Here is a 24,748-nt window from a genome sequence, read left to right as displayed (position 1 = left end):
CATCAGATCTCGTCTCCTTCCTCATAACCAGCGCGGTTTCTGCAACAGCAAAGCGTGAGAACAGACGCAGGGAAGTGAGAGACGGGCGGAAAGACAGACAGTCGACGGGACAAATGGAAAGTGACCCAGGTGGATGGAGAATTCTCCCAGTGTCCTCTGCGAGGCGCTGTTTGTGTTTGCTGACAGAGATGTTTGTCTGTAGGTCTGCGAGTCCGCTGACTCACTGTTGTGGTTGGAGTGTGTGAGTGTGTCAGTGTTACTAGAGTCTTCTGTGTGGGGGAAATCAGGCATAAGTCGAAAATAGCTGTACTTGGTGGCTTGCAGTGTAGCCTCTGTGTGCTGTTTTCATGATGAGGCGGGTCTGACTGTCGGGCGAACCGATGGAGCTGTAAGTGTGAAGAGGTCATGATGTCAAAATGCTGTTTTCTCCAGCAACACTGATGTGTTAAACGTATCATAAAGATACTTTCGGCTGCTCCCTTACTCACAAGGGGTCGCCTCAGTGGGTAGCTCGGCATGTTCGATTTGCCAGATTTCTACATGCCCTTCCTGACACGACCCAACAGGGATTTGTGTCTTCTCCTGGGATCAAAGTGGACATCTTTTGGTTGTTAGGCAAATGTGTAAAGCACTACATAGACATTATAATTAACGCCCCCTCCCAAAAAAAGAAGAAACAACACACATATTTTGCGACTGAGTGAAACCAGAGACGAACTTGTCAAGAGAAAGAGCAGGTCGACAGGCGCACATTATCTATTTACACCTATATGAAAGTGCAAGTGGATATTTAAAAAAAAAATTACATGAAAGTGTCAACATCAAATCAAGCATGCATGGTAACTGTAACTTCAAAGGCAAGCTTTGTCCTAAAATACACTCACAGCATGCCAAAACATGCTACGACCTTCAAAATGTGTCCCGTGCTGTCATCTGCTTATGCTGGTACATTCTGCAGGTAATGACATGAGGTGTGCATGCAGTCAACCTGCACCTCCGGCCTTGCCGAACTTCACATCAACAGTCCTTTTGTTTAATCTAAAATGGATCCCAACCACTTTCTGGAAAAAACAGAGCCTTCTACGCCATCAGCCTTCCCTTTATTATGACAACAACCTACCCTGTGCGTAGCCTCTCAGTCTGTCTCATTAATGATGTAATCAGCAAAGACCCGAGCCGTGGCGTTTTCAACCATGTCAAAGCACTCACTTGTTTTTCTTCATGTTCCCCTTTCAAACACCAACACTGCTTAATCTTTCCTTGACGGGTCTATAAATAGCATCAATCCACTTAAGTTCACCCAAAGTGCTTTGCAACAAAACAGCATTCCGATTATTATCTGTCATCTACAGATTTAGGCATAGTAATAAAAACATGGGCCCCAGACAGGCTCAGATCTGGTTAAATGATAATAAAAAAAAAAAAAAGAATAGACTGACGGGGAGGTGGGCTCAATCTGAGCGTGCTCCCCACGTGCCCATCTTTAATCTGCCCTCTTCTTCTGTGCTCTCCATCACTCTCAGTGCACTAGAAACCAGGATTACTAGTGTTCTTTGTGCTATTCATTCCTCTGTCTGCTGTTTTAATTGTGCACATACCCCCTTTTCTTTGGCGGAGTCTGTGAGAGGTGGGCTGATAAGAGCGGTTTGACAGGAAGGTTTAGTGAAGACTGTCCTCTGATCAGCCTGGCCTGCCCCTGTCTGTGTCTAGCCTGTCAGAGGAGGACGGACGATCTAAAGGAGCAGCAGGTTTTAATGAAGGTTTTTCACAGCGAAAGAAATGACACAATCAACCCTAGACTCCCCTTGAAACACACAATCTTGAACTGTACAATAAATTAAGAGACAGTAGGTCACGGGTGAGTCGAAATCCTAAATAATCAACACTGTAGAGGTTCCACGGTGAAGCTCGTCAGTCGTTTTTCTTACTCTAACATCCCCTAGGGAAATTTGAATCTCCTATAATTGGAGAACAACTGCAGGGTGATACATTGGTGTCTTTCACCTTGGCTGGTCTGCAGTGGTTTAGAAACTGTCAGACCTGGGAGCAATCACAGCAGCTGCCTGGCTAGCTAGGGGCCACAGACCATAGGATGAGTCAGTTGTCAACAGGGACTGTTTTTTTGTGTTACATATTTACAGCAGAAAAAAGAAGCAAACAAGCACAACAGCATCATTAAGAAATGGAAATGAAACTTCAACAATCCATCTATGTACATGTTACTGGAATAGCTTGGGAAGGTTAGTGATAAACATTAAACGGCTAATAAATAAATGAACGAATAAAAAAATTAATGGTCTATAAGCTGGGTGTGGTGACTGAGATTTGAGCTTCTGTAGGGTAGAAAATTAGCCTATATCACCAGAGCACAACAGCACTTAAGTGTGAGAACCACAGAGGGATTATTTTGAGTTAGGCCAGATAAGTCCTTATACCTCCAGGCTGCACTACAGCCCCTTATACTGCTACTTTATTTTGAATTCCTTCACCCTTTTTGTATTTCAGTCATTTTTGGTGATGAGTCAGATCAGACAAGCAGACATGCAGGCAGCAGGTGAGGGAATATATTCTGACATGGAATTTCCAAAGGGTTTAGCGGGCGAGCCAGGCTTTGGCCGACCATCTGCATAGCCTTTTAAGCCTCAAACTTGGCATGTTGTGGTGCCAAAGGTGGGGTCCTGAAGCTCATTTTGAACTCATCTGATTGCAACTGCTTTCCTGACCGACAGTCTATCAAATACCTGTATCTGATGTGTCCCAAGGCAGGGGTGGGCAGCTGATTTTCCCTAAGGGCCCAACTAAGAAACTGGAGCTGTTATGGAGTGCCACACCACAACAGAATTGAGCAGAACTGACTTCAGCTTAGTATTAATTATATCTCTCTATTAGAGTATTGGTGCATACCTCCACAACTGTCCCAGTGTTTCACGTGGGCCCCTGGGAAAATAAATTGCCCACCCCAGTTCTGAGGGCTTTTAGAAAAACACTGCCATAGGGGGTGCAATACTGAATTTACAGTGACACAAATGTACTTAAAGGCAAATCTAATTGTAACTATCCCCCCCCCCCCCCCCCCCCCCCCCCATTATCATTTCGTAGGGCATCAATTTCAATCACATATACCAGGATTTTTTTTTTTCGGCATCACGTTTAACCTGATGTACCTGCAATGCTGTTGTAAGGCCAGATATAAAACGGGAGGGGGGGGGAGGGGGGGGGGGGTACAAGACAGCCTGTTCGCCACTGCGTCTAAACATCGCCTCGCTTATTTCCATACATGTGTCTTGCATGGACAATCCACTTCATCACACCCCATTCCAATATCGCCTTGCGAGCCTCATCTTATAATTGCCGTCTATCTGAAGCCTGACACACACACTGACACATACACAATGATTCCTTAGAAAAAACATTCGTGCATTTTCCAGCAATTTTTGCAATTCATTCAGCGTCAATCACTGCGGCGTGCACGCGCGGCGCGTGCGTCTCCCCGAGATGCGGCTCCCATTGATAAAAATCCTCGTCTGAGGAAGGGCTGCATTCAACGTCACCCAAGACATTCATGCGCTTCTACAGGGGCAGCATGCAGTCGCCCCGAGCAAACACTGCTGCACAACCACACCGCAAAAAGCAGGCTTCATTTCAACGTGCATTTTTATGGGTGAACCGTACCTGCATTTTATCTGATGTAAACACCTCAATATCTACTTCGCAGGCGATGATGGTCACCATCTCCAGTTTCATATTTATCGATGGCATTCCCTTGCGTGTTTTGGGTTTTTAAAAAAATTAGTAAAAGTCTCTCTCTTCCACTCTAGCAGGGCACAGAAAACGCAGATATCTGTCGCTTTTTTCTCCAGGAAGCTGCGGTTAAGTCCGGCGGACTGTTCTGGATGGTTTCTTTTTTAATCGGCTGCGAGAGGCGAGGCTGAACTCCTCGCTGCACTTACGCGCTGCTGTGAGTGATGCTGCAGCAACTGCACAAACTCTCTCCGTCTCTCTCTCTCTCTCTCTGGCTCCTGCCCTCCCCGCTCCTGGCTTCACATTGACGTCATTACCATCCTCACGTTCGTCTTGTTTTACGCCACTGTAGAGCTTGACGAACCACGCAGGGCGCACTGCAGAATTCACCGGCCGGTTTATTCCGCTTTTGTTGCATTTTATTTTTTATAACAATTGTCTTTTGTGTTCGCGGGGTTGAGGGAGAAAAATGTGTCACAACCATCTTTGAAAAAAAAAAGATCAGTCCATGTTTACGTCAAACAACACCAGCATCAGAGTCACACAGACCAACCCGTTCATTAAGAAGAAAGTCTTGTTTACCCCTGATGTCTTTGTGATATACTGACAACAAATATGGGGTGGACAATGAGAGCAGAAGCTGTATAAGCACCAGTTCAAGTGCAGCATGAGAGATCTTCAACTGTACCGTTACGGTTCATTTCTTCAGGGAGTCAGAGAGGAGATAAGACAAAATATCATCTTACAATAAAAGCGAGGAGCTGATTCAACATTACCTTTCCAGAAATAGACATCAAGTTAATTCAATACATCTCAGATCACAAGGTTATAGTCAGTATACTGGAGCATGGAGGTGTATGGTTTGGACTTTCTGCTGAATATTCTCTTAATCCACAGCATCCTTTTCAGTCCAGCATGATTTCTAGCAGTATCAAGTTACACAAGGCTCACAGCTACATGTCTTTGTTTATTATAAAGTTCTTATGCGACCTGCTCCGGGACTACAGATGTAAATTAGCAGTTCTGCTATAATGTTTGCACCTTATATTTCTGGTATATTGGTGTCTATTAACATGTGCTGTCACTGTTATGAATACAATCCTTGTGAAATCAACTGTTAAAGTGCAATCCTATACAAGCTGTGTTTGTGTAGTTTTTCTGCCCAACACAGCACATTACATACACTCTGATTACTGGCTTACCATCAGCGCTGTGAATGAAAAATATGTTTTCCGCTGAAGGCATCCGCTGCTTTATTTTTTGCCTTGTCAAGCCACAATTGCATAACCACGGATGTCAGTTGTTTGCTGCCTTCAGTTGACATGGTCTGTGACTTCATGAGAATAGGAATATACAGACAAACAACAAGCCTAAAAGCCCATCATGCCGATGTCTGTCTGCATGCTGTTAACAGATATACCTTATTTTGTCAGCATTTCGATGGCTCAATAACTTTTTAAGAACTTTTCAGTTACTGGTTTGTACTTTAGTGGTACTGTGGCTCTTTATGACTCACAATAAAGCAGCTGATGAAGCTGGTGATACTGCCACAGCTCCTTGATTATACTGATAGACTGAGTTTCCATTCCACTTGAAGACCAATCATTTTCCAGATTCCACAGACATTATGCCATTGCGTAAAATGCTAACGCACCGTGTCTTCTTTCCATCACTCAGATCATCTGTCTCTCCAGCACTCCATTTCATAGTAATAATTGTCTAACCAGCCGAGACAACAAAGTCCCTATAAGCCATTAATATTAAGGCTCTGGGCCGTGAGGGCTATTTCTGTCTGTGTGTGTCAGGCATTGTCCACACTGAGCAGACGGAGAACATGAGAAAGATATTTATGGATGACTGTGACATTCCTCCAGCAGACAGTGTCAGTCACTCGGTCTGGAAAAATTCCCCTGTAAAAGCCACAAAACACAACATATCAGACACAGTAACATGTTGACCTTGTCTGAAAAGCACCGTCAGCTGCTTCATCTGTTGAGATTGAAACTGTTTTAGTCTTTCAAGTCATGGCAGCACGAGCAGGCAGCGCTGGTGACGATACCTGACAGGTTTAGATGTTACATCAAAAGCACTCCCACAGCTCATTAATCACACGCAGAGGAGTGATAAAGCGGCACACGTATGTCGTCTTTTCTTTTGAATCAGCTCTGTTTACTTGAATTTAATGTAGTCTAAGTTTGCCAGAGGTTGTGATCATTTATTCATGCCCTCTTGGAAAATTCTCTTTTCACTTTCCCCTATTTACAAAGCTTTGGGTCAAAGCTGAAAAAGAGTAAGTTTCACTTCTTGTTAACAGAAAGATCAGCAAAGCAAATGTTTGCAGATAAACAGAGATTAGGTCCTTTCTGCCTGGAACTAATCAATTATTACTTTTGGAATATTGTAACATACTGTAAAACACTATATTATACCACGTGGCACTGCAAATTTACCACTTACAGTATGTAGCACACATGCTGGTGATAACCAACCTGCATGTGAGTCTGGGGCTACTTCTGTAAATCCATGCACATCTTTGTACTGTAGGAGGAAGCTGGAGTACCCACAACCACATTTCTGCAGAGACAGACACCCAGCCAGGCCTTAGATTCAAACCCAGGATCTTCTAGCTGAACCACAGTTGCTTACTGTCCAAACTGGACAAGCAGCAACAAATGAATAGATGGTTATATTTACAATGATGCACTGAGGACGACAGATAAAAAAAGGGGATCTGACACTCCACATTGAAATGATAACACATTACATTTCAGGTACCACCGCAGGCTCCCCCTTTAGCTTTGGCCAGAAGTTCAGATTATTAATAATATGAACTAAAAAAAATATATATATATATCTAATAGGGATTTTATTTAAAAGTATGTCCAAAAATTTATGTTTAAGAAGAAAATGTACAGAAACAACACATATGAGTAGAATTAGGTCTGTTAAATTAAAAATAAGGACTAAAGGCCGTAAGGAATGGTGCTAAATCAGACCTAAATAATTAGTTCACATGAATGTCGTGGGTGGGTCAAGGTTATAGGAGCGCTGCTGTGGCCACTGGCATCAACAAACCGTACAGACCACTGCATGTGTTGTTCTCGGCTACCGAAGCGCAGCTTCCTTTGATCTGTTTTGTCGCAGCTGATAAGTAGGATGGATCGCCGCGGATGATGAAGCACTTTTCTTCCTCTCTGGCCTCATTCTGCAGCTCTGCTCCTCCTCATTCTCAATTCTTCTCTCCTCATTCACAATTCTCTCTGTTAGATCTCACAGGATGAAGAGAGCCCGAACAAGACTTTGTGCAGGAAAATATAAAGGCTTATATAAAAATCTGAAAGAAAAAACCTGAGGAACACTACGTTTTTCATTTTTTCCTTTCAAATGCTGGCAATTTAGAGGGTTAACAGCAGAACTGAAGGTGTTCTGGTCTATTGTTAGCTATAAGTAACAATGCTGTTATGGTCAGCACTGTTTTATAGATTCAATTTACTGAGGTACGCTGTATGTATATGCTTCCATAAATTCCATGTCATACAAAAATCTTCCTGAGGCCAAGATGAGAAAACCGATACCACTCTTACATCTGTACGGTTAATATGTGGATTCCGCCAGCGGTCTATAAATTTAGCTTCACTTAAAGACTGTTGGCAAGGTAACAAAATATGTCCACCAGCAACTCCAAAGTGCATCTCCTAAAATAGAAATATTCTGTCAAGTTTAATCTGTTTGCTTAAGCTGCAGCTAATTTAGTAGTGACACAGTAAAAGCTGCAGTACGGTTGTCTCTTTTTATAGGCAGATATTGACAGAACATTGTCTAAATATAAAGTGTACAGATACATGCCAAGAACACGGTTAGATTTAGGAAATGTAAACCCCTGGTAACCTAATGTGTTTTGTCTTTCACTTAAACCTCGCTTCTTTATGACCAATAAGCGGTTATACATGCAATTATCACATAAAGTGCAGTCAATAGGACAGCAATCCAGCTATTGCTCTCTCTAATGTGCACAATGCACTTCATAAGAGATGAGGAGAGGAGTGGACGGAGAGGCAGCAGAGATGCTCAAAGGATGAGACACTGTCTCAGACTCACTGACGAACACAATTTGTATTCTGAAGTGGAGCTCTGCAGTGGAGCGGGGGGGGAATCAGGGCAGTGGATCACCATTGGTGGGCTGATACACGCATGCTCATAATATGGACACATGCATGCACATGCACATATATAACCAAACGCATCTCTGCACAAGCACAACTCTAATAACTGCATGCAAATCTACAGTATACTGTATATTGCCTGTGTATTAAAAATGAACACAAAGACACGCGTTAGTATATGTTTACGCACAAACACATGCGCGCATACACACATGCACTCCATCTCTTCACTGCCAACCTCTTATTACAACAGGCTACCTCACTTGGCCCAGCCAAACCAACTGTAGTGCCAGCGCCAATGCAGCTGCTGTAATCTAGGCCAAGCTATTTTTATAGCAAGCAGCCAAGTACAGGCGCAGGGAGCCAGAGGGAGACAGAGGGATGGGAGGATAAAAGAATGTCTACAGGGCAGAGAGACAGATCTACAGAGTGTAGGTGAGACAGCGTGAGGGAGAAAAGAATAGCACAGAGAGGCAGAGCTGGTGTAGAGGGAATAAAAGTAGTGAGGGGCTGAGTGAAACAGAGTGAAAGAGAGCAAGGTCCTGCTGTGTGCAAAGTACAGCGTCAAAACCTGAAGATGAGCACACAACAGAAACGACAAAAACAAGTAGCCTCCGTCAACACTGCTTCAAAGCCCCAAACGTTTTTTCTCTTTTTAATCTGGTGGTTTGAATTCTGCAATTGAGCTCAGAAAATTGAGGGGAGGATGATGAAGCTGCTGAAGTCATTCAGATGTGAAATATGCTGATAGACGAGAGTTTTACATGACTTCTGGCAATCAAACTTTAATTAACAGTGATAGGCACAACTCCCAAAGGTCAAATCTGACTGTAACTATTGTCTCCTAATTAACAGAAATGAGCCTGTTAACATGGGAAATCTGCACCTATGCAAACAGAATTTCAATATGTGCACTGCACTCCTGGGTAGGGTTCAAGTGTAAAAAAGCTCATATCACGTACTTACAATCAAGATTTAGCTAGATAAATCAAAATCTGATGACAGCTGCTGACAGATCAGCATTTTTGAAAGTTACTCTTAAATTATTCATTTTTCCCCTTAAAATGTATTGTCATTAAATATGTAGTGGTCACAGATTTGAAAGCACATTTGACATCTTGAAATTCTCTAATGTACCCTATCTGGAGAATAGCCGTGCCAACATTAACTTGTGAGATAACGATACACCAAAGCAACAGCAAGCCTGGCAAATTAGCTGATCTCAGTGCTAACCGACATCAGCTGAAGGCTCAGCTGGCACTCTCATCCATATCCACTTCTACATTTTACATATGGAATGCTATTTAAACTCCTTCATAATTGACCACAATTGCTGTGCATCTGCAACCTCAACTCACCTAAGCTAACCAATGCTGTGTCTACACATAACAGACTTAGCAAATAACCATTTTAAACTATAAATCTATGAAAAATGCTAAGATAACACAGTTTTACCAGCATAAAATAGTATTTTTGCATTAACAAGCTGATTCTCAAAGACCTACTCTATTACCCCCAAACTTGGCATGTCTTGGCATGGTGTACAGTGTGTCCTTAAAAATGTGAAGAATCCGATTTGCAATGGCTTCATTTTACAGCCTGACAATGATCCCAAACACACCACAATAAAAGCATATCTGGATAGAAAACCGCACAATGGATGGAACACTATCAGTAATGGATTGATCTTCCCAGAGCTCGGACATCAACATTATTGAAGCAGTGCGGGATCATCTTGACAGAGAACACTATAAACGGCAGCCAACATCCAAAGAATAGCTCTGAATGTTGTTCAAGAAGACCTGAGAACTATTCCTGTAGACGACTTAAAGAAATGACAAGAAAGTTTAGATAAAGGAGTTCGATTGGTGTTGAAGCTTGTTAGAATTGTTCAAATTCTATTTTTGCCTTATATATTGTATTTCCATGTATTTTTGCAGACGTTCTAATAAATCACTGCTCAAGATTTTTGCACCGGCACTCTACAAATGTCAATTTTCTGAATTGAGTGCTGCAGAACTATAATTGTTACCATGACTGTCATCAGTATTATCAGCTTGTTTGTTAACAACTTCCCATTCAATTGTTTCCCATTTAGCATCTTTTGGGCATGTAGCTATGGATGGTGGTATTGTAGCATCTTAGACGCAACAGTTACCTGCTTTTATACATTAATATAATAGAAATAATTATTTTAACCGACTAAGGAAGGGCAGCAAATATTTATTTGTCTAGTCAACTGGTCACAGTCATTCCTAGTTTTAGTTTTTAATAGCTTTTTATAGTTATCTATTAACCATGTTTTATTAAATACATTCTTTAGTGTGGTGCATTTCAATTATAATAATATGCAAATTTGTTAAGAAATGAAATAAGAAAAACAGCTTTTTGCAAACTGCATAACAAATATGAGAACTGACTGCACAGTAGTTTTTGGTCCACAGCCCACATCTGGTGGGCCACCAGCAGCTGTTCAGCATTTTAACCCCGTCCAGCAGCTTAGGAGCTGGAGAGATGAGCTGCCGTATAGCTCTGTGGGGAGGACAGAGACAGAGCGAGAGGAGGAGGAAACACAGAGTGACACGTGCCGATGGTTCCACTGATTGCTTTGAAATCAGGTCAAATCTTTGGATTGGGCTAGGCGGACTCGTCGACCCATATGCAGGCAACACCGCTGCTAAAGGAAACATAACAAAGAAGAAGAAGAAGAAGAAGAAAGAACAGGGAGGCACCCGAGGCAGTTTCAAAGCTTTGAAGAAAACATTGTATTCTGAGAAATGGGTATCATTTTCCAAGGCAAGCAAACAAAGAGAAAGAAAGAAATCATAAGACTGTTCACCAGAGGATGAAAGAGCGTTCTATTCTTTCAGATCTAATTGAAAGCTATGGGATTCTAATGGCAGCTGAGATGGGCACAAGTGGTGCACTGGTGCAATGAGATTGCAGACTGAGCACACTAAATTTAAATAAAGTAGGAAATGTTTATGCTTAAGCTTAAGATCCATTTCACACAACCAAATAATTATCAAAGCAACAAATGCTCAAAAGCGTACTAACAACAGAATGCCACACCTGCTGCCATTAACCCGAGTACAGCCAATAGGCAGCATGATGGAGACGGTGAAAAGTAGACAATGATAGCAAAGAGAGCACTCGTGGGCGGGAATGAACAAGGATGGGAACAGAAATGAACAAACAAAGCTAAATAAGGGACCAAAACAAAAGGAAACACAACAAAAACATACTCCACGACAAAACATCAGCAACAGCATCAATAGTCCTTTTCTGTATAAAGAAATCGTTTTAAATGCCGTTTGCTCCAACTCTCCTCCAACAATAATGCTTCAAAAGCAAACTCAGAGGGGAGCTGGTGGTTACATTAAGACAATGAAAAGTTAGGCAAGCAAGTGAAAAAGTAAAAAAATCAAAAATATGGAGGATATAAACAAAGTCTTTAAAACTAGGCACAAGTAACAATCCTGGATATACAACACAGTGGATGCTTTCCATTATTATAATGTTATAACATATTTTCATTTATTTCTCACTATCAGCTTTACTAAACTTCTTATTTATTTATGGGTTTGTTTCGGCTCGTTAATTTGACACATTCTTGCCTAAAAGCAATCGCCTTGTACAATTTCACGGACTGCATGATTACTTTTGTTCCTCGTTCGTAAGAGTCCGTTTATACTCTGCATCAGTTAGAAAGGCGCTCATACTCTATTGTTGTACTGAGACTGCTATTCTTGAAATCACCCACAGTACATTTCTGTTTTTAGACTGATTGAACCGCAAAATAATCTGGATTTAAATAGAATCGCAAGAGCATGACTAAGAACAAATAACACAATGTCTTACATAGCACAGTAAATCTTAGAGTGTCATAATCAAGCCTTGTGTAGTAGGCGAGGGCGGGGCGAGATGCGTGTGTGGAAGAAAAGCCATCATTTTCATCAAAGCAGCCGCACGTAAAACCAGTCATAATCACACATCAAAGAGATAAAAATTATTTCCACTAAGCTCTTTTGAAGGTGTGGGGGAGGCGGTGTACAAAACAGCAAAACAAGACTCTTTAACCATGATGAGGGTATATAAGGATGTAAGTAGATATATTTATGTTCGAGCTTTTGAAATATTACATCACAGATTTATGTAAGTGGCTTTGATTAGCTGTGGGATTTATTAAATCACAGGGTAACTGAATGACATTTATGTGCTAAGATATTTTTAATGTGACATTGGAGATATTGCGATATTTTACCACTTGTCTCTCAAATTCAAATATAAACCTAAAAAGTAAGATTAAATGAAAAAAAGAATAAAACGATAGTGCTAAAGAATTTCCACAAGTAATGAGCACAAAAAGTTACTTATTTTGTCCAATTAAAAGCTTCAACTAATCATATTTAGAACTTAAACATACAACCACAGTGTTAACAAGAATATTGTAACATTACACAATATTGTAAAAACTTTTAATGAATTAAATGTGTTTGCAGCCTCATGTTTTCTAATCAAACGTAATGATACAAATGTTTTAACAGGTCAGCATTGAATCTCCCTTCTACTTCATGCAACATGCCCAGCTCTGCTATTTACTTCAATTCTAACATGAAATGCTGTCGATTTAAAAAAATAATAAGTTAATATTCTGCTGCAGTTTGCTTTGATGGAGGAATGTCATCTGCATCCCCTCTCTTAACCACATCTGTTAATGTGTCCACACAGACAAGGAGGCTCTGTTACAGTTGCTAAGACCAGCATGAAACTTCTATAGTTTTGAGAGCTAGCAAAAATGTGAAAACGACTTTGTAATGTGTTCTACAGCATCTTGGACCACAAGTTTTAACCTGTGAATAATGCAGTGATCAGGTCAGTTTGAATCTTTTTACTCGGGTGTGTTGCTGCTCCTCTCTATCGACCCTTTTACAGCAGGCGCAACATCACAGCAAAGCCAACAAACATACTTTTTTCACAGATGCACTTCGTAATTGCAGGATGTTGCAAACACCAGCTCTACCCGCAATCCAGGAAGCTACAAGAAGGAGCTGAACAACTCACCTGTGTAGGGAATTCTGATGATGCGATCAGGCATGTGGTTGGCACACAAAACGAGTATTTCAAGGATCTTTTTGAGGGTCTCCTGATGCTCAGAAACTGATTCCTTTATTATTATTTTTTAATTTAATAGTACTTTTCCCTTTGAAGCAGTGGTGTTTAGTGGCTTAATTAAAAATTGGAACAGATCGGACCACTTACTCCCCCCCCCATACTGCTATATCCACTATCACGGGATGGTGAGGCTTGAGACTGAACACATTTGCAACAGCTTTTAAAGAAATTTCTTACTGTATTAACTGATGTAACTACTGTAGGAAAATAGATGTTGCATAAGTACAAACACATTTTTCATTTTCATGAATAAATCTCAATACTGAATAATTGTAAGCATACATCCACCAGTGCCATATCTTTTTGTTTAAACAAACTCGTTTTAGCTCAGTTAGACAAGTTGACTTCTCTCACTGATTTCTTTAGTAAAGAAAAACTAAACCTTTTTTTTATTTTTATAGCTTATTTTCAGTTTAATTATGAATTGACTAAAACTTTGACTCCAGTCTCTTTTATCTACAAGGCCACTGGATAGTCCTGAGAAAATAATAATTATTTATAATTATGATATAATTATTATTTAGTACTAAGTATTATTTATTTTTTAAAAATGGCAAACCTTGCTTTTTGTTTTGTCTCATCTAGTAGAAAACCAAAACCTTCGCCATCAGGAAGGAAAAAAAGAGAAGGTTCTTCCAAAGTCCACCAATCTTCAAAGAATGAAAGATCACATCTTATCAAACAGTACACACTGTCGGTGGAGCAGACATATGGTAACACAGAGCGAAAGTCATAAAATATCTGCGGCCCCCATCTTGTGAGGAAAAGCAACCCCACAGATCCCTTAGGCAAAACAATCCACCTCCCCAAACTTGAGTCTGGAGTAGTGGAAGTGAAGGAGAAAGAAAGGCCTAAAGGCAGAAATAGATCCGCACGAAGACACGTGCCAAGCCTGACAGAGAGAGAAGAAACCAAACAGACAGGACATCTGGAAGGACACAAAGACCGTCCAAAAACAAGCTTCTGTAAAAGCCTGGAAGACTTCAAAGATGCTGCAGTTGTGAAGAACAAAGTTGTATAATAGGAAGTTGGGGATAAACAAAAAGAGAGGAATGCTAAACTGGTTAGATGAATCTATGACCATTATGACAGGAAGATAGATCGCATACACGCAAGAGAATGAGGAGAGCTGTCAGTTATATCCAAGTTACTCATAATCATACTAACAACAACATTTTGCACCTTTGTTCTTCACTGTTTCTCATCCCTCCATTTATACTGTGCTGTTAAAACACTCCAGTGTTCACCTCTGTTTTTTTCTTGACCACAGAAAGAAGAACAAAAACAGGAGACACTCCTCAGACATGACACTTTGATATCTTTAGGGAGGAAAAGTGCAAAAAGGAAGAAGTGTTCAGAATTAACAAGGAGTCAGTGAAAGAAACTAGCACTACAAAGCAACCGTCTGTAGCAATGACCATTTTGACCACATTGGTGAAGAACAAAACATTTGTCTGTAGGTATCATATCTTGTGACAAAATCTCAACTGCAATAACTTCAGTAATACTATTTATTTCCATAGCTTGGTCATCCAATGGTCATCCAGTTCTCACAAAGAGTTTTGTACACCCAAGAGCGTCTCAACTATAAATAAGCAGTTAGGTTTGTAGAGCTAAAACACCCATTACCATCAGCAGACAGCTGTATCATCTTAATCATAAAGGCTCCACTGAGACCAACCATTTTCAAGCCTCATTCATAAGACTTCATCAAAAAGGTGATTACGGTGTCACCCCCTTTGTTGTCAAGTCAACACTCAAATTATTTCACAACTATTTGACCCTGTTAAATGATATTAGGGGAAAATGAGTCCCCAGTGTTTAACAAAACAGTTCAGCAAATTTAATTTCACTCAGAAAGGGAGCTGATCCATGTAAATATCAAACAGATCTTAATAAAACCACGTCTGAGAAGGGCTTAGGGAACTGTGTTTCTTTGTATAGAGGTTTCAGTGCATTTTACAGTGTTACAGAGGTCATTGTAGTTAACTAGAGACAAAAAAAACCCCTAAAACTAGCTTTAAAATAAAATAAATTAAAAAAAATATATATATATAGAGGTAATAATCTTAGTTTTAATATTTGTCAGTCTGGTAAAATTCTATTCACATTTGCCTAATGAGACGCTGATCAACATGTTTATTGAACTTTGGTCGTCTATAAGACTGTGAGTTAAAATGTTCTGTGTTTTTAAAGTGACACCTGTACTGCTTTTAAACAAATCTTGCCTCTGACACAAGCCTGCCATAAAATAATAATTACAAAGAAAAAACCTATCGCTGAAAGTAAGAAAAATTAAACTAAACATTTCCACACAATAAAAACTAAACTGAGACCAGAAGCACTGCTGTGGAAACGAACTAAACTAAACAGAATTAAAATCAAAAAGTCAAAAAAAATAATGAACTAATTAGAAAATACTAAATATCTCTGGGTGCAGCCTTTACAGGTTAGCCCATAAAACAGTTTAACAAGCTGACAATGGATCGTAACAATGCAATTTAATTAGTGGATATATTTGTTCTCATTTGCATTTTGGGCTTAAGTGATTGTCTTAGTAAATTCATGAAGGTGAAATATTAAAATAAAAGCAGTAAAATTAAACATTCGATGGCTATGGCACTAAACTAGCAACGATAATCTGTTAATCTTAGATTAGGAAATATGTAATCAAATTATAATTACTAATCACCTTTTCTCATCTCCAATAGAGCTGGTGATTACAAAGGGTTTACAGCCAAAGATTTCTTTTTCCGTTTAATTTTTGTAAAAGCAACATCTCCTGATGACACAGTAAACCCTTCAAAGACAGGATGGCTTGCAGAAGACTTTCTCTCACTCATATTTTCTAATCAGTCAAGCACATCAATGTAAGAGCCTAAGGGAAAATCTACTGGCAAATTAATGCAACTGTAATCAAACCTCTTAACCCCTAATGCTATTCATGTGTTCAAGCTCTAATTTAGCTCCATATTTGTCATTATGCACAAGCGAACAGGGATCCCTTGTCATTCCACAAAGCAGATGATTGAAGATTTTTTTTGTCCTGGGCTTACATGCATACAAATATGTTTTCATCCAGATTTAAAACAACACCTCAAAGCTTTCAAACTAAAACCGGGTCAGCAGACTTTGTTTTAAGGATCAGAGCAGTGTTGAAATCTGCCAGAAGTTTGCACAATGATTTAGTACAGATATGGCCTAATTTTAAGCTTGTTGTTTTCTTTTTTCTTGTACTTATATGCCCATATTACACTGGGGACGTTAGGGCAGTGCATATGCATAAACATATGCAAAGCGTCAAACTACTTGTAGGCACGTTCTTCTAAATACTCACCTGAATTTTAAATGTTTAAAAAGCTATATTACTGATTAATTTAAACTTTTTCATTCATTTTCAGTTCAGTCCTTGCCCCTGACCATTTTCAAATGATTTTATGAATAATTCAAGAATTTAAAAAGTCCCTAACTCAAGGGCTAAACCAGTGCTATGTCATAACATAACAGACAACGTAGTAAAGAGCCAATTTTTAATTGTATTATTCAGCAGCCTGTGATAAAAAACACAATTTGTTTCAATTTCATTATTTAAATGTACAAAGAATGCCAAAGTTTGATAAGCATAAAATTGTATTTCTGCACCAATAAACTGATTCCCAAACAGCTTTTAGCTGCAAACTTGGCATATCTCAGCAGAGCAAATTGGACAAATGGAGCAAAAAATAATTAATGACAGCCCTATAAAAACTATCTACGGCAGATGAACAGCATCTAAAAGTCATTTCCTGACACAGAACCCGATAGATCCCTCTGCTCCCTCAGTTTATTCAGCTAGTGTTGGTTGTTCTCTGAAGCTTCATGGAGAAATGGTCTCAGTGGAAGGGTGGGTGTGAAGAAGCCATTCTTATGGCAAAGAAACAGGGCCAGTTCTTGTGCCAAATACACAAGAACTGGACTGAAAATCAGTGGCAACGGGTCCTATTGAGTGATAAATCCAAATTTAGACCTGATTATTGAAGCAGCGTGGGATCATCTTGACAATGCATAACAAAATCCAGCAAACATTCAAAGAAGAGCTTTGAATGTCCTTCAGGAAGCCCGAAGAATACTTAAAGAAATGACTTAAAGAAATGACAAGCGCTTGCCTAAGAGAGTTCAGGCTGTTCTGTAGAATAAAGATGGTCATATCAAATATCTGACTCTGATTCTAATAGAAATGTAAAAACTCTGTTTTTGCCTTACATACAGTGTTTCCATTTATGTTTGCATTAGTTTCAATAAATATCTCCTCCTAAAACAAAAAGAAATTAAAAGACAGTATTATATGTACAATGCTGTACATGCAATAAAATGGTCTACTATTAGACAGGAAAACAAGCGTGAGTGTATACACACACACATGCACACACACACACACACACACACACACACACACACACACACACACACACACACACACACACGCACACACACACACACACAGAGTTTGAAAAGATGAGACTTTCTTTGAAAAAACCTCCTTAATCACTTTGTTTCCTTGTTGGACTCCTTCATTTATGGAAGTTTACTGAGTGGTGACACCTGTTGTTCATGACAAGACTGCAGAGTGTGTAGTGCAACTCAAGTGCCAGTATAAATGGTTCAGAGTCATCAAAGTTACCACAAAAAAACAACAGCCAATGCAGCAACCATAAACTAGCATTTAAGAATAGGTGTGTGTGTGTTCAGCTTTCTGTAGATACTAAAGTCTAAAAATGTCCAAAAGTGACTAAAACCTGTCACTGCAAAAGAAAACACTGTCATCTTTTCAAACACTTGAATGCATCACCAGCTCTGTTTAGCCAAATTATGCTTTCTGTTGTCATCTTAAATTGTTTTCCGCTTTCTTCCCTGTTACACACAAAGCAAAACAAGCACACCAGGCCGCAGAATCACTCCAGTAGGGGTACCAGAATAATATCCAGGCCACAGCAGGACTAGCGGGCCGGGGGCACTCACTCTCTCTTTACTGCATTGTGTTTGACCTTCAGCCTGCAAAGTACCCGCTCCCTCATGTTCACCCTTTGGGACTGACAGCCAAAAATAGACTGCAGTCTGATACATACAAACATATCACTACTATACACTTGCATGCACACTGTATGTATGTGTATTACATAAACACACATACTCACACTCACTTTACTTCACACTTTTCGAGTCCTGCACCCTACTATCTTTAATCCCGATGGTTCAGCGGCACTCTGCACAAGGGTTGTCTTTCTTTATCCTCATATATATATATATATATATGTCACACTATCAAACACATTGCACTCAAGTGGGACAGAAAGTGTCCATGAGAGGAGTTTTACTTTTCACATACTTAGAGCACTACATCAATGCTATATTGCTAATGCATTGCTAAGAGGGTCAGCCTGGAAAGTTTTGCGCTAAAGATAAAGTGGTTACTAATAGTGGTTAACATGTTTTGCCGTGCCAACTGGATGGCTCCTTTGTATTAACAAAAACGAAGTTTCAACAAATTAGAAGCAATGCTCATGTTAGGGTTAAAGCGGGCCATAAAGCTCTGGAACATCATTCTGGCACCTTCAATTAATGAGTAATTAAATCTGATAAGTATTTTAATACATAATGAATATAAAGCAAGTTCATTTTTCATGTGCTGCAGCCTGATGCTCCTTCCAGCTGATGTCGGGGAGATACTCAGCAAATTAGAAAGTAATGTCACCCCACGGGTCTGCCTGCACATTCATACACGTCCCTTTTCCTTCTCCTTCCCTTCCTGCGTTCATGCATGGTTCATTCAGGTTTCAATGAAGCCAGGCTACAGAACAGGAGCAACAGGAGCATAAACGTTTCTTTTTTTAAGTGCAGATTTTTAATATCAGCAAACACAGAGATGTTTTTTGGAAATTGGAACACAATGTGTCCGTTAGCTAAAGGTAACATCTAAGACATGGAGAAAAAGGAGAGTAAAAATCAGAGATTATTTTCAGAGATGAATACTACTCAGCTAAATAAATACTTAAATGATGAATTAAACTGCAAATGCAACACTTGGAGCTCCATTTATGGTCACTCAAGTTTATAAGTCTAATACTCAGTTACTTTTCGGCTTGACTCCGCCCCCATCGATGTCTGACACTAACATCTTTGGGGCTGCTAAATGCTCCGCTATCATGTTCACAGCCTGCCACTAGAAGCTAACGTTTACTGTCCATCCGTTTGCTGCTGGGTACTGCAGTGCCGTGTGGATCTTTCTGGCTTTGTTGCTGAGGACATGTGTTTACTGCAGCTCGAGATGAGAATAATTAGAGAGCTCTGGAGAGCTGAGACAAACTTCAGAGGCATCTCATAATTCACTGTGGGTAGGTCAGTATCAGGACCCGAAAAAACATGCAACATTTAACCTGCTGTTAACATAATTATTTGGATACCTAACATGCATAATTTACATTAATCTTATAACAAAATTTGTTTGCCTGCAAGATAAGAACATTTTGTTTGGTGTTGCACTGCAGCTGCTACTTGCTTGATTGCACTGGTTATGGAGTGAGGAGTGCTCAGGCTGACAGCAGCAGAAGCAGCAATAAAAGCTTTGCTCGGTGCTGATTAGGCCTGATATACGCTAGGCACTATGGGGGACAGCTCATGACGGCTCCCCTGACCTTTGCCTTCATGAGCACAGAAACCCATTTGCCTTGTTAGTATGCCCACACATTCCCTCACTCCTTGTACACACTTGCTTTCTGTGGGTGCTCTACAGCAGATAATGAATCATTTCAAAATTAGAAGCTGCTCTAAGAGCACATTGCAGAGTGAACACTAAGATCGGAGCTGGGAGAAAGCCAAGAGCCCAAAGACACAAAAATGTAGGTTGCTATGTTCCTGCTGAATGTTGACAACACATTTAGATAAGTTTATAGCAGTTAGGCAAATGCGGAAATCTTCCAAATTTAACATGATTTACAGGTTGTGTGTGGTTGTGTGTATAAAATTGAAAAAGCACAGCTACAAGCTAAAAACAACCTCATAAAAATCCATGTTCATGCTCTGAAAATATCACACCCAGCCTGTTTTTTATTTCATATCTCTTTGTTCCCTCATTCTAAAGGCTTAAATAAACCTCAAAAAGTTCTATATTTAGCATAGCTCATTTATTTGAAACATATGGAGAACGTTCTATTGACAGGGTCTCACTGAAGGGTGTGTGGGTGGTATTTCCACTTAAAAGCCAGAGTGTGAATCGTAATGAAGTGAGGAGGCAAAACGAAAAGGAAGGGAAGGGGGTGGACTCGAGCGCTAGGAGCAATGGGTGTACGAACAGCAAACTCACAAAGCAGGAGTGATTCATTTAAAGGGATTTGGTGCATGCGCCAGATTTAGCCTCTCTGCTTTGCATTTATATACATAGAGAGGATAAAAAAAGAAGGCTACGAAGAAGCACAGAACGGGGGAAGAGGGAGGTATTTAAAGAAAGTAAGACAGATAAGAAAGTTAACAGGAAAGTTTGTAGATTGTGATCAGGGGATGATGAGCTTGATAGCTTTGGATGACCAAGAGGATGGACCTCACAGAAAAGAGACTTGAAGACAGGGAAATGTAACGATGCCAGCTGGACGGATGGAGGGATGACAGCGCAGCGTAATTGGATTACAGGGCAGAAAATTAAAAGTATTTACTTTGTATCCTCCTCCAGCAAATAGGATCCACTGATAGCACGTATTGCTATTCTGCTGAGCTACGAGAAAGGCAACACTTTCAAAAGAGGCCTTAACTGAATATATACAGTATGCATGTGCATAGACACAATCCCTTATAATTGTGTCTGCATCATATATGTACGCTTTTGCATGAGGTCTGTAATATAAATAATACAATGCATGAGATGATGCCTGAATGTTATGCACAACCACATGGGCCAAGTCTGAGTGTGGCTCATGATTCTGTGCATGTCATGTTGTAATCTGCTGCTCTGCACTCGTGTTCCCTGGCAAACAAACAGCAACATCAGGTGTGCATATGTGTGTGTGCTTTTGCGGCTGAGCAATCAGCAGCGCAGCTTGAGACCGTGACTGGACTTCGACAGACAGGATGACAACTGCGCACGTGTTGCCAGGCTTTAAGTCTTGGATGGGCTGACACACTGAGCGAGATGACTCAAACGCATAAACACCCAGTCACGCAAAACAAAGACACGGGCCAGAAAGTGCGTTTTGCAGCAGCTCACCCTGTGCAAGTCCTGCTCGAACACAACTTCGTGGACGCTGCACGCAAAGAGCGCTGTGGGAAGGTCGCTCAGATCCATCATCTCATCCGCCATGCCGTCTTGATCACTCTCTCCAAATATCATGTCCTCTTCCTCCTCATCATCCTCCTCGGGATCACTGCTGTAGGCCTCTGAGCCGTTACTCCATGCCTTGGAGCTCTCTCGCAGCATTTTGAAGGCTTTTAGGCAGCTGCTGACAGAGGGGTGGAGATGACAGAGGATGGGGACTGGGAACAGGGTAGGTTTGGGGGTTGGAATTTGGAAGATAAGTTGGTGATGCTGGATGAATGTGTGTGTAAAAGTTGGCTTAGTGTGAGGTGACAGTGAGATGCGGGTGTTTAACTAGATCTTAGTGGTAGGATGGAAAGGGAAAGTAAGATTGAGAAAAGCAAAACAGGATAAATTAAAGAAAAAGGTTTGCATCCTATTTGTAGGTCAAATTTTCTCCCAGTTCAATTATACCATTCCCTCCCAGCAAGGTTATTAGCTAACTAAGACTAAACTTAAAACTAAGATGTGAAAATCATTTTACTTGACTAATTATTAAGGTAAAATTAAAAACTAAACTTTTGAAGAAAATTAAAACTATTGAAACTATTTGTAAACTTGGAAAAAATAACTTAAATAAAATAAAAATAGAGAGGAAATATCCTCAGTTTTAGGATCTGTTAGTTTAATACAATGTTATTACAGAATTGCTCATTGTTGTGTGTTTTTATTCTAACGCTTGTACTGATTTCCCTAAATCTTGAATCAGACATATTCCCTCGTATAATAATTAGACAGCAATAATTAAAAAATTTAAAGACTCAAACTAACACTGAAACTAATAAAAACGAATCTAAAACTAAACTGAAATAAGAAAACCCACTCATGAAACTAACTGAAGACAAATTGAAATAAAAACAAAAACTAGTTAGGAAACACAAAACTATGATAACTTTGGCTTCGAGTCAAATTTTATTACCAAATATTTTAAAGATGATGCTGACTTTATTTGACCCCAGTTACAAAATAATCGCTTCAATCATACAAAAAAAAAGAAAGATAAGGCATAAAATATTTATTTAACCATCACTAACTGTGAAGAAGCCAACTCAAAAAAAGAGTTTAATTTTCAAAAAAGGTAAATATAAATCACTTGTGGTTGACTTACAGTTTTCATCTTATTTTATATGAAAAATTAAATAATTATATTCAAGAAAAGAAATGGATAGGGTGGATGGTTAGCACCGCCAACGCTGCACTGAGGTAAGAGTGCCATCTAGTGGTATAAATATACACATACACCACAAGATGACACTTCCCGTGAATATTTTAAGTACAATAAAACGCCAACATCTAAAAAAGAAAAAAAAGAGCCAACTGTCAGATATTTAAAATAACACCGACGAGGAAGTTTGTTTCAATATAACTTCCTTGTAGCAAGACAGGGATTGTAAAAACGACGGCAGCGAACCGGCAACATCGCCTCCCTGTTGTTTAAGAGGATCGTGACATCAAAATTTGCGTTGCGTGTACGCAGAGGAAACCCCTGGATATTACGTAAAGCTCGCGCAATAAATAAATAAATAAATAAATAAATAATACAATTCTGGCGTTAAAGCACTTTGCTATCGATACCAAATGTGGTTTTTAAGCCTCAACAAATTTCAATTTTCATACAAAAGTAAGCACACAAACACAGACGCGCGCGGAGGATGAAGTTACTCTTTTATTTTTTCCCTCTGTAATCGCGTCCCATGCAAATATTTCCACTCACCTCCCTACTGTCAGCGAAAGCGACCGAAACAACCCATTGCAAGCGCACTTACATCAGGATTTTTCCGGTGACTTTGTTAAAAGCAGCAAATAGAAGCTGTTCGTGTTTATTTTGAGGCTGTTGACGGAAGCGTGGGTGTTTGTTATTACTGGATTATTTCACTCCGATGCAGCCTACTTCCACCGTCTGGATCCGCAGGTGGGCCAATCAAATATGCGCGTATGCTCGCAGCGACCAATCAGCGTGCTGAAAGGGGAGGACGCTGCAGCAGCTTCACGATTGGTGGCGGCCAAGCAGCAAAGATGCACAAAATCCGCTGCTGTATGGGGTCAGAAGGATTTCTTACGAGTCATATCAGTCAGTAAGGATCGCTTTGCTATCTTCTGCATGATTTAGCTGAATATGTACACATTTCAATGTTTCTAGAATCAATTGCAGTTATTTTTCCTCTATCTACCTGTTGCTCAGTCAAAATAAAGTAGCTAAGCTTTGTGTCTTTTAACTAGTGAAATGTAGTTCTGAAGATTTTACAACGGTTATCAATTCAAAAGCAGATTTCATGCTATAATACGATAATATTGGCATTATTGTGGCTCCAGGCCAAAGTCAAATAGAGGCATTGATATACATTATATCAGGGATGTCTAACATAATTTTACATTGTGGAACATGTGCAGTCAATTTTTAGCTTAACCCCCTGAAATATTTTACTATAAGAAAAAGAAATGCAATTTTCTGCAATACATCTCAGGTTTTCTTCATGATGTAGAAATGATGCTTTGACTTTAAATTACAATAAATAAATAAAGGTTCTGTTAAACTGCCCTGCAATTGTAAAACGGAAAATGCTTGCTTGTCCTATTTTTTATGGTTATTTTCACAGTTAACCCACAGCAAAAATCTTAAAATTCTTTCTGTCATGTAATTGTTTATCTTTTACTTTTACTTTGGTGTAGTATGAGTGGCGATGGGCAGCTAGAAAAGCCATGAAACTCATGAAAATGCAGTTAAAAAAGAAAAATGTATCCCTTCCTTCACATTTTCCAAAGTCTTTGGTGGGCTGATTCTGGCACCTCTGCATTATATGTACAAAGTCATCCCATTATATATAAACCGGCTTTAAAATGGAGTTGGTCCCCCCTTTTCAGCTACAGAAGGTTCTGCATCGGTGACTGTGTGATTTTTTGCCCATTTATTCAGAAGAGCATTTGTGAAGTCAGTAACTGATGTTGGATGTGAGTTCCTTGCTTATAATCTTTGTTTTAGTTTAAGATTTTCAATCGGGTTTAGACCAGGGCTTTATGTGAACCACTCAAGTTCCTCTGCAGTAAACTTAAATGCTGGAGCAGAAATCGGCCTCAAACTCCAAACTTTTTTGACAAAGCTGGGACAATATAACTGTCCAAAATGTTTTGGTAAGCTGAAATATTGGAACCAAGCTAACCCCACAAAAACAACCCTGTAGTACAATTGATCCTCCACCAAACTTTACATCTGGCAGTTAGGTAAGATCCTCATTCCAAACCCAAACTCATCCATCACACTGCCAGACGGAGAAGCATGATTTGTGACTCTACAGAACAATAGACCTTGTTTCTACTGCTCCAGAGTCCAGTAGTGGCATGTTTCGCACAA

The 24,748-nt window shown here is 39.8% G+C and overlaps 1 protein-coding gene across 5 annotated transcripts in view; it reads right to left on the bottom strand.

Moving 5' to 3' along the window:
• rcan3 (regulator of calcineurin 3) overlaps window positions 1–23,274 on the bottom strand; it is a 43,924-nt gene extending 20,650 nt beyond the window's left edge. Inside the window, exons 1-2 of one of the 5 annotated variants that reach the window (XM_006798510.3) lie at window positions 23,114–23,274; window positions 21,313–21,699 (exon numbers count right to left, since the gene is read on the bottom strand). In XM_006798510.3, coding sequence (XP_006798573.2) covers window positions 21,313–21,522 — 210 coding nt within the window. In that variant the 5' untranslated portion in view covers window positions 21,523–21,699; window positions 23,114–23,274. Of the gene's footprint in view, window positions 1–3,672; window positions 3,989–21,312; window positions 21,700–23,113 lie in introns of those variants that run through there. The other 4 variants (XM_006798511.3, XM_006798512.3, XM_035910985.2 and 1 more) reach the window with 4 other exon arrangements.
• Between the last annotated feature and the right edge of the window lie 1,474 nt (window positions 23,275–24,748).

The sequence above is a fragment of the Neolamprologus brichardi genome, chromosome 19, assembly GCF_056152115.1.
Source record: "Neolamprologus brichardi isolate AB-2024 chromosome 19, ASM5615211v1, whole genome shotgun sequence".
NCBI lineage: Eukaryota > Metazoa > Chordata > Actinopteri > Cichliformes > Cichlidae > Neolamprologus > Neolamprologus brichardi.
This window is presented reverse-complemented; position numbering and strand designations above follow the sequence as displayed.